General features: G+C 58.1%; 5 protein-coding genes across 5 annotated transcripts; 4 read left to right on the top strand and 1 right to left on the bottom strand.

Annotated features, from left to right (window-relative positions):
* Nucleotides 1-381: 381 nt before the first annotated feature.
* On the top strand, nucleotides 382-2280 carry ATEG_02239 (putative LysM domain protein; the record flags this gene model as incomplete). Its single annotated transcript, XM_001211417.1, has 1 exon — nucleotides 382-2280. One exon carries the CDS (start codon nucleotides 382-384, stop codon nucleotides 2278-2280), a length of 1899 nt encoding a protein of 632 aa, XP_001211417.1.
* A 504-nt stretch (nucleotides 2281-2784) lies between these two features.
* On the top strand, nucleotides 2785-5172 carry ATEG_02238 (putative triacylglycerol lipase (LipA); the record flags this gene model as incomplete). The annotated part of the gene is made up of 6 exons (XM_001211416.1): nucleotides 2785-3293; nucleotides 3345-3459; nucleotides 3513-3631; nucleotides 3684-4525; nucleotides 4578-4713; nucleotides 4770-5172. The coding sequence occupies 6 exons, from the start codon at nucleotides 2785-2787 to the stop codon at nucleotides 5170-5172; spliced, it is 2124 nt and encodes a 707-aa protein (XP_001211416.1).
* Nucleotides 5173-5961: 789 nt separating this feature from the next.
* On the bottom strand, nucleotides 5962-7034 carry ATEG_02237 (histidinol-phosphatase; the record flags this gene model as incomplete). The annotated part of the gene is made up of 3 exons (XM_001211415.1): nucleotides 5962-6207; nucleotides 6282-6814; nucleotides 6860-7034. 3 exons carry the CDS (start codon nucleotides 7032-7034, stop codon nucleotides 5962-5964), a joined length of 954 nt encoding a protein of 317 aa, XP_001211415.1.
* Nucleotides 7035-7662: 628 nt separating this feature from the next.
* Nucleotides 7663-8091, top strand: ATEG_02236 (uncharacterized protein; the record flags this gene model as incomplete). Its single annotated transcript, XM_001211414.1, has 1 exon — nucleotides 7663-8091. One exon carries the CDS (start codon nucleotides 7663-7665, stop codon nucleotides 8089-8091), a length of 429 nt encoding a protein of 142 aa, XP_001211414.1.
* Nucleotides 8092-9655: 1564 nt separating this feature from the next.
* On the top strand, nucleotides 9656-10014 carry ATEG_02235 (general stress protein; the record flags this gene model as incomplete). Its single annotated transcript, XM_001211413.1, has 2 exons — nucleotides 9656-9781; nucleotides 9832-10014. 2 exons carry the CDS (start codon nucleotides 9656-9658, stop codon nucleotides 10012-10014), a joined length of 309 nt encoding a protein of 102 aa, XP_001211413.1.
* Between the last annotated feature and the right edge of the window lie 222 nt (nucleotides 10015-10236).

Below are 10236 nucleotides of genomic sequence, written 5' to 3'. Positions count from 1 at the left end.
CCCCAACACCCCCATATCTTCTCTTACTGCACCTCATGTTATGACCATTCCCCGTACCCATTCACTCACCATCCCCTTCTACTTCACGAATTGTTCGTCCACATTCCACTCCTTCTGCAGATACCCCCCATCGTTGCTGGAGAACCCACCCCCACGTTGTCACGCAGGTCCACCCCTCGAAAGGACACGGATGCGTGATACGGCGATCGGCTGCATGACGAATGGTCTGTCCTAGAGACCTCCGATGGCAATTTGCCTGGACGATCTCGACTCCCTCCCACCATCTCAGCGACTTCCCGACAATCCACCCCCTTTCAGGAGAGCTGACGCCATCGGCCTCTCGTCCCATCGATTTTGTGTTCTCCCTGTCGGTCGCCAGGGATGAGTTCCAATACCGCGTTCGCCGACGCCTTCAGCCCCGGGACGAGTACAAATACCAGCCAGAGATCCACCTCGACCGTCCGCTCTCGCCCTCGACGCCTGGTATCGTTCACTGAGGATGACGAGGATACCACCGGCCGACCGCTGCAGTCCTCTGGGCTCTTCTCCATGTATTCTCCGGAGCTGTCTGCGCTGCGATCGCGCGGCAATACGCCCTCTCCCCACCCGTCGCGGGGGGTCTCCCCCCTGCCCATGAGACATCCTTCGCGGGCGACCACAACTAACGAGTCTCCCAATCGGGGCGCCGCTGCAGCCCGTAATAGTAATTCTCTAGGTGGGTTACGCCGTGATGACCACGCCCGTCTCAATCTCGCTGAGTCGTCGCGGGCCGCCGTAGACTTCTTGGATGCATCCTGGTCGTCGCTCCAGAGTCTGGCGTCTTCTGTTCTAGGCAGCGACATCGCCCGTCCCTCGACCAATGGTACTACTCGCACGCATACCCGGAAGCCCTCGCGCCCCGACCCATACATGCGGACCGCGTTGTCCCGAACATCAACACCCACGTCCTGGGGACCGTCGGCGCCGTCAACGCCGGAGATCGGGGCGGGAACCCAGGAGGAACGCCAGGCGCTGGTGCAGGCGAAGAAACGGGAGGCATTGCTGTTGGCGGATACGGGTCCGGAATGGGCTCGCGGTCCCCGACACAAGCGACGGGATTCCGGCGATCAGTCGTGTCGAGCGAACATCGATGCGGAACAGGACGAGGAGGCGCTTGCCTACATTCACCATGTTCAGCCAACAGACAGTATCACTGGTGTCACGATACGATATGGGTGCCAACCAGCGGTGTTCCGCAGGGCCAATGGGTTTTGGCCGAGTGATAGTATCCAGGGCCGAAAGACGGTTCTTTTACCGGTCGATTCGTGTTCCGTGAAGGGACGCCCCATTTCGCCGACAGACCATGATCTTTTAGACACCGATCGTCCGAAACGCAATTCTCTTGAAGACCCGAACGGGAGCTCAATTGCTCCCGCTCCTGTGGAACCCGGACCGTCGTCGCCGGACACTACGCCCACGACGGATGCCGAAGCAGACCGCGTTTGGAAGCACGAGTCATATGTGAGGATTGACGGGTTTCCTACGCCAGTGGAGATTGGCCGCGTGCCCCGACGGGCGCTAGGCTTCTTCCCTCGCTCACGACGGAAGTCGATGTCGTATACAGATTCCGGACCGCCCTCCCTCTTGGAACGAGAAAGGTCAGGAACGGACTTTGCGACCTCTTCTCCGTCCGAGCCACGATCTTCGCAGTCCAGCAATACACCCGGAAGTCGCCCCCATGCCGATTCATCCGGATCTCGCGCTTCGTCGAACACCAGGCCGCGACACCAGCGTCAACGCAGTAATATCCACCTTTCTGGGCCCGGCGTCGGCACGCTCGATCGCGATACACAGATTCCCGGACCGGCTCTCGACGGTCTGAGCAAGTTTTTCGCGCAACACCTCCCAAACCTTGCCCCTACGCCTTCACCCCCGAGTTTCCCCAATACCTCCGAATACACCTCCACAGCGAGCTCGAACACCACCAGCCTCGATAGCCTCGGTGGCGCCGTCGAGGGCTGGGTGCGGAAAATGACGACACGGGCCAAGTCCAGTCTCACCGAGCTGCAGAACGGGCCGCCCAACCGTCAGCCCAACGGTCTCGGTCAGGGGACCGGACGGCGAGGCATGGGCGATCTTATTGAGCTCAACGATGGGCTGGAGTCGCGGAACTCGTCCGGTCTTCTGGCCGAACCCCGATGGGAGCCAGACTTTCAACCCGACGGGGCATCTGTGAGAGGACGCTTCCCCAGTCCTTCCTCCGGGACGAGCAGGACTCGTTATCGGTCGAAGGACGACTGACTTGGAATCATAGCAGACGCTACCGCATTGACTTCTGTTCTTTCTACTTATTTTTGGCTATTGCGCAGCACGGGGATTCCTTGCGATATAAGATACCTATCACCTTTCTTGTCCGCTTGAAGCATAGCGTGGCGCAACAGGACACGGTTGGCTTCGAGCTACTGTCGTCCCTATTATCTGTTCTTCTGTTCGTTTGATTCCTTCCGATTTGCGGAGTAGATGTTAGACGCGGGCATCGAGAATAGATTAATACACTGTTCATATTGACTCTGCGCTAGATCTGTACTCCGTGCAAGTGACTCGCGGAGAAACTCCAGACGATCTCCTGCACTAGTGAGCCCCGGATCAACTTCCACCTATGACCATCCTCAGCCTTCTACAGTCGTAGGTAGATTCTCCGAATCCCCTCACAGCCATCTCCAGACGCAAACCCCAGACGCAAACATCACCGGTATATCTTCACCCACACCCCATGGTACGTCCCAGGCCCAATCCAACGCAGCCATGGTCCCCCAGACACTAACCTACCTGCTCTCCGCAGCAATTGCAGCCACCGCGCTCCCAAACGCCCACAATGCCACCGCCCATCCCACAGTAACTCTGCACCCGACAAGCCCCCACACCCCCAAGACCGTCTTCGTCGGCCGCGCCCTCCCAGAGTTCAACCAGGACCTCTTCCTCGGCATCAAGTACGCCGACAAGCCCGCGCGCTTCACCCCGTCCGCGGTGAAATCCGTCTACGCCGCCAACGACTCCAATGCCGGGCCGTATACCGGCCGCGTGCCGGGCGTCGGCCACTCCGCCGTGCTGTACGACGCCACGGCGTACGGGAACGAGTGCCCGGGGTACGGGTCCGACGAGACCAAGCTCGTCAACTCGGGCACGATCCGCCTGGACGAGGACTGTCTCAATCTGAACGTCATTCGGCCGCGGACCGATGACGGCGCGCTGCTGCCCGTGATGCTGTGGATTTTTGGGGGAGGGTGGCAGCAGGGCGCGACGGCGGATCCCAGGTAAGCTCGTGCTGTGTTGTGTTGTGTTGAGACTGAAAGCTGACGGGATAGGTATAACATGAGCTACGTGGTGCGCCAGGGCGAGCTGAGCGGCAACCCGGTGCTCGGCGTTTCGATCAACTACCGCGTTGCGGCGTTTGGGTTCCTCGATTCGGAGGAGGTGCGGGTAAGTCTCGTTGACCCTGATGGTAGTAGTTTATGGCGATGTTGACGGCATAGGCCGCCGGGGTGAATAACCTGGGCCTGCGCGATCAGCGCGTCGCCATGCGCTGGGTAAAGGACAATATCAGGGCGTTTGGTGGCGACCCGGACAAGGTCACGATCTGGGGCGAGTCCGCGTATGCTTCGTTCCTCCGGGCGTGTATCCAAGGTACCTACTGACCGGCACAGCGGCGCATACAGCGTGGGCGCGCATCTCGTCGCCAACGGCGGCGACCACGAGGGTCTCTTTCGCGCTGGTACCTCTCCCTTCTCCAGATGCACGTTCCTATACTCACTCATCAGCGATCATGGAATCCGGCAACGCCGTGGGACCCCCGTGGAACGGCACAGACTGGCACCAGCCAATGTACGACCGCATCGTCAACAAGACAGGGTACTCCCACTATTCCCCTCATATGAGACGCAAACTCACCCCCGCAGCTGCACCTCGTCAGCAAACACTCTCGAGTGTCTCCGTAACACCCCGTACGAGCTCTTCTACGCCTCCGCCAACGAAGGCCTAGAATGGTTCGGCGCCATCGACGGCGCCTTCATCCGCGAATACCCCCAGATCAGCATGACAGCCGGCCGCATCGCCGCCGTCCCGATCCTCCTAGGCTCCAACACCGACGAGGGCACCAGCCTCGGCACGACCGGTACCAACACCGACGAGGAATGCATCGCGCAGCTCATCTGTACCCTCCCTTCATCCCACCCGTCCTCCGCAGCACTAACACACCGCAGCATCGAAACGCTGGGTGCTCACCCGCGCCCAGGCCACCAAGCTCCTCAGCTACTACCCCAACGACCCGGCGGCCGGCTGCCCCTACGGCTGGGGCAACGTCACCTGGCCGAGTCTTGGGGCCATGTACAAACGCTACGCGTCGATGGCCGGCGATCTGACCATGGCCGCGCCGCGGCGGCTGCTGGCAGAGACGATGGCGCGCCAGCGGCAGCGGGTGTATTCGTACCGGTGGGACGTGGCGGCGCTGAACACCTCGAGTACGATTGGGGTCGGGCATTTTGCCGAGGTATGTCTCTGTGCTCTTTGTGTACGTCCTGTGGACGACGCTGACGAGACAGATCCCGTTTGTGTTTGCGAATCCGGTGCAGGATATTACCCCGCTGGGCGACGATCCGGAGCGGCTGGCGCTGGGCGAGATGGCGGCGCAGATGTGGACGTCGTTTGTGGTGCATTTAGATCCGAATCGGCATGCTGGTATGCTCATCTCTTTTTTCGTGATGGTGTGTTGGATGCGGTGCTGACGCTGCTAGTATCGCGGATCCCGACGTGGCCGGCGTATGCGGCGCGGCCGGCGAATCTGGTGTTTCGGCTGCCGCGGAATGCGAGCTATGTGGAGGAGGATACGGATCGGGCGGAGGGCATGGCGTATATCAACAGTCTGGCGCGGTAGGTTGGTTGGTGGGGGTGGGCTACAGGACTAGACTACGAGCTACGACGGAAGCAAAAGACAGCGTGCGTTCAATTGAGAGGCTTATCCTGTCCAAACTTGATCTCGTCCGTATCCGTCTAGTTGATCTTGAGCAGCTGCACCTCACTAGGATAGTCGTCAGCACTGCACAACCAAGTGTATATAGTAGACATGTCGAGAATTTGACTTACAAGATGAGAGTCGCGTTGCCGGGGATGACGCCGCCGATGCCACGGGCACCGTAGCCGTAGTCACTGCAAACGTTAGCATGTCGGATCGTCACGGGAGCAGACGGTCTTACGGGGTGATGGTGAGCTTGGCCTTCTCGCCGAGGCTCATCTGGGGGACACCCTCGTCCCAGCCTAGCACGCGTCAGTGTTTTCTTGCTCGATAGGATATATCGGTGGATGGCGCACCCTTGATGAGACTGCCCACGCCGATCTTGGTCTGGAAGGGCTGGCCGCGGTCGACGGAGCTGTCGAACCTGGAGACAGTCAGTGGTGGTCAATAGCTCGACGTGTTTTGTTGGCGTACTTGGTGCCGTTTTCCAGGTATCCGGTGTAGTGCATGGTGACCTGGTCGCCAGGCCGGGGGTAGTTCTGGCCGTCACCGGCAGTAATAACTTCCTTGGTAACACCCATGATGAGTAGGTAATGAAGATATGAATATGGATAAGAGTGTGAGGGTTGAGGCAGTGAGGTGGAAAGAAAGAAGAACGTGAAGCGGGGGACTCAAATAGCGATGAGGTCAACTAAGTGGGGGTCTGCACCCTAATTGTCCCGCACAATTCCTTCCCTCCCGCCCACGGGAATTTGTCTATCGGTGTGCGAGTATACGTACAGCATACAGCGCGGGGATTGTAGATCTTGTCTAGAATGGCGAATAGAATGGACGTCTGCCTCTTGGCCGCTACATCTTCCCTCCATCGGATTGCATCATCGGCCGCCCAGACAACATAGACGGACGAGACCCCTCACTGCGGTCCGCAGCAAGCGAGCGCCCAAACGTACGGAGTACACAGTGGATAGGATAGTCTAGTAGTCCTTCCAAAAGTCCTTGGCCTGGAGCTCCGCCAGCTCCATCGCTCGGAGGCGCGTACGAGGGAACCGCGCATCAACCACCGCACTGTCCTTGCCCTCGCGCGCCAAATCCAAGTAATGCACCGTCGCGATGCCCACCTTCTGCAAGAACGCCAGCACGCGCTGGTAATTCAGCCCGACCTGGTCCAGCCCGTGGCTATCATCCGACAGACAGAACCGGCCGCCGCGTTGGAGGAATTCCTAGACACAGCCCATTAGCCGCCTTACCACCCCTGCATAGACCTCTCCAATGACAACTTCATCTTCATACGTACCGTACAAATCTCCGCCTGCGGATACGGCTCGCTCATCCCCTTCCTCAACGCCGCCGAGTTAATCTCCAACAAGCCCCCGTAGGACGCCACAAAGTCCAGGTTCCGTAGCACCTTGTCCCACACGCCGGGCCACGTGCGGAAACTCCGCTCGGGATCATCGCTCTTCAGCCGGATCAGATCGAAATGCCCCACGACCAGCGGGCGCAGCTGGCGCAGCATGTCGAGCTGCTCGTCGAAGTACGCGGCGAAGAGCGCCTCGTCGGAGCCGCCGGCGGCCGCGCGCGCGCTCTCGTACATCGCGCGGTCGTAGTCGATCGGCACGGTGCAGGTGTGGTGCACGGAGCCGATGAAGAAGTCGAACGGGTGGCGGGCCAGCGAGGCCTCGATCAGGGCCTGCGAGGCGGCGCCCCGGATCCAGTCGCATTCGAAGCCGACGAGGAGCTGGATCTGCGCGGCGTATTTGGTGCGCAGGCGCTGGGCTTCGGCGACGTAGGCGGCTTCGTTGGTGATCATTGCCGCTGTGGTAGTGCCGGCTTCGATCTGGGGGGTTCGTTAGTTGGGTGGTTTGGAGGGCGCACGGGGGGATGGACGTGCTTCTTCGGGGTACAAGTCGTCGTTGCCGCGGGGCATGTGCTCGGTCAGGCAGAAGACTTGGAATTTCTTGGAGATGGCCAGCTGGACGATCTCCTCGAGTGAGTCTTTGGCGTGGCCTGGGCAGAATTGGCCCGAGTGGCTGTGGTGGGAGAAGGGCATGTCTGTGTATGTGTCTGTGTATGTGAGTAGTTGCGAATGGTTGATGGGTGTGTAGGACTTACATGTTGCGCAGTCAAAGATGGAGAGGTCAAAGATGGAGAGGTTTATTTGATTTACGGTTGTCCAAGAAGTAGATATATGAGTATGACTCAACAACGGTAAGACATTGGCTCGTGAAGATGAAGTAGGAAAAGTTCGGGAGAAGCGGACGTCAAGCGGGTTACCGCTTTGGGCATATCGGCATTATCTACATACAGGTACATTCGCATTACTCATTATCTCAATCGACAGTCATTACATGCTTGCATCTATATCCCGATACCCAGCCTAGTCGTCGGCTGTATCACATCAAAACGCACAATGGCACTCATCCATCATCCCAGTCCCGAGGCGCACGCAACGACCCAATTCCGCATCGCGGCGGCATCCGCATGCAAGCCAATCGCATCAGCATCACCCGGCACATGCGGCCTTCTAAGCTAAATCTGGGTCTCACAGCATAGCCCACCAGCCGTCCGTCTTATCGCATCGCAATGCGCTCAACAACTCAAGTAGTATCATATCATCCACCCCATCCATGTAATCCTCACCCCGCCGCCAGCACCGTCGCAACCACATACTCGCCATCATGCGAGATGGACAACTTCCCGACCCGCCCCTCGCCCGTATAGACCACCTCCGGGCGACCCGTCGCCTCGTCCTGTCCCACCCGGACCAGGACGTCCTTCCATCCGAGACTCGCTGCGCCGCCGGGGGCGGCTTTGCGCGCGGCCTCTTTCGCTGCGAACCGGCCCGCGAGCCAGCGGGCCATGTCTGCGGATACCGGGGGCGGGGAGGGGGGATGTGGGCGGTGGTTGACGGAGGGGAGCGGGGGGAGGGCGAAACGCGTGCGAAAGTCGTGTTGTTCTTGGTCGTGGAGGATGCGCCGGACGAAGCGCGTGAGGTAGTCGCCGCGACGGAGGAGACGGGCGATGCGTGGGATGTGGACGATGTCGGTGCCGATGTTGAGGGCGTAGGGGAAGGGGATTGGTTTCATGGTGATGTGGATGGAGTGTGATGTTGATGTTGATGGTTGCATTGCGATGCTTTGCTTTGAGGGTGACTAAGCGGTTGTAACTACGACTGCTACCATGTAGTAAGTAGGGAGTCCTAAGGTACCTTACGTACAGTCTATTTGGCTCTGATTACGGGCTTGGATACACTACAGACATGCACAGTAAAGCTGCACATACCACAACATACTAGTCCAGGCATAATGAAACACGGCTCAATGCGGTGTATACCTCTATATGTACAGATCACACACCCCGCCACCAACATGGCAATCCATGCGGTCCGACATTCAGGACATCCCCGAGCCCCGTGGATAGCCCGTCACATTCGTTATGCGTTATGGAGTTGGCGTCCAGGGAAAGGTAGTATCGGGTGATGTCCTCCACTCGTTCCTCGTTATCGCGGTTTAATGATCGCTCTTTTTCTCCTCGCCGTTCACTTGCTTCAGGAAGTCCCTAGACGGCGTTAGCCTCGTCATCCGTACACTCCAGCGTTGTCCCATTTTGTCTGTCTGTCATATCTTCCGTGTCTCCCTTCATCCGAGAGGGACACTCTCGCATGATTGGACCCCGAAAGTATATCCCAGACCATCCAAACACAAGGAATAAGCAATGCAGGTACATACTGGATGAACGTCTCCTCATCCTTGGAAGAAGCCTGGATGGGAGGAGTAGTCTGCTTCTGCTTGTCACCACCACGGGTAGCAAGGAAGACACCACCGAAGAGGGAGCCGAGAACGCCCATGGCAAGCTAGACACACGCAGCAAGACAAAGCGTTAGCATGAATTGAGTCCTAGATCGCTCCGAACGGGAGCATCATAGCCGCGGCCGACGGAAGAATTTGGATAGGGGAGCCCGGCCGACCGGGCGGGTAGCCGGGGAAGCACGTACGACGTGAGAGCCGACCTTCTTGCCGGCGAGCTGGTAGTAGACGACCATTGTGACGGTTGGAGACGGAGATGGACTCGGGGGGAGGATGGTAGGTGGGTTTGCGGCGCAGAGATGCGAATGGAGGTTGCGTTGGTTTCCGCCGGCTCGCGAGAAGTCGCCGCTGTGGTTGTTGCCGTGTCGGGTTAGTGTGCTGAGTCAGCCACGTGACTGTCCTGAACTGTGCCTGAAGCCTCACATCGTTGGCCTTTGGATGTTGAAACGATGCCTCCAGGGCACAATGTAGTACAAATGTTTCCAATTAGATGTCAATTGCACCTGTTGTGGCGCCAGAAGTGACATCATCTTCGTCTCATTGGCTTCGGTGAGGTCCCGATGGACAATACGTCCATCCGCCGTCAGTCTGGTCCAGATTGGTGGGTATGACCTCAATTGATGATTGATTGATGAAACAGACCAAGTCTGTCTGCAGACAACGTCAAGATTCTCCCGCCTGCGTATGGAGTCATCCAGCCCACTATGATGTATGAGGCTATCTCGGATGACCATCATATGGAGTCATGATGAGGTCCTAGACATACTGCGCAGGATATATATACCTACCAAGCTGCTCACCTCGTCTCTCCCCAAATCGATACTCAATCCACACCATTCAGACTACTGCTACAGAATATACCAACATGTCCTCCAACCCCAACCCCGGAAACTTTGCCAACCGCCCGCACGAGGAGGTGGAAAACATCGCCCGCAAGGGAGGCCAGTCCAGCCACCAAGGCGGGTTCGCCAGCATGGACGAAGACAAGCAGGTACGCAGACAATCAATGCTGTCTTCAGACCCGGGCTGACTCTTATGCAGAGAAACATCGCGTCCATGGGCGGCCAAGCATCCGGTGGCAGCTTCGAACCGGGCGAGACTCGGGCGAGAGAGGCTGGCCATAAGGGAGGCCAGGCCTCTGGTGGTAGCTTTGAGCCGGGCGATCCCCGGGCCAAAGAAGCTGGACGAAAGGGAGGTTCGAGCAGACATCAGCCTGACGAGTGATCTTGTTTGGTATTGGAATATACGAAGCTGTATCTATCATGATGTATTGAGCAACACACTCTCTTATGACGAACCATATTATCACTTATAACAACAGTATCCTATTTCTATCACGGCGTTTGGTCTTTGTACTAGTAGAATGTAATCATCAGTGTCGTATGATGGATCTCAGCCAAGGGTAATCTGACGTCTTGAGGTATCTATATGACAGGCCAATTCACT

Source organism: Aspergillus terreus, genomic scaffold, assembly GCF_000149615.1.
Source record: "Aspergillus terreus NIH2624 scaffold_3 genomic scaffold, whole genome shotgun sequence".
NCBI classification, from domain to species: domain Eukaryota; kingdom Fungi; phylum Ascomycota; class Eurotiomycetes; order Eurotiales; family Aspergillaceae; genus Aspergillus; species Aspergillus terreus.
The sequence above is the reverse complement of the archived record's forward strand: the minus strand, read 5'-3'. Positions and strand labels throughout refer to the sequence as shown.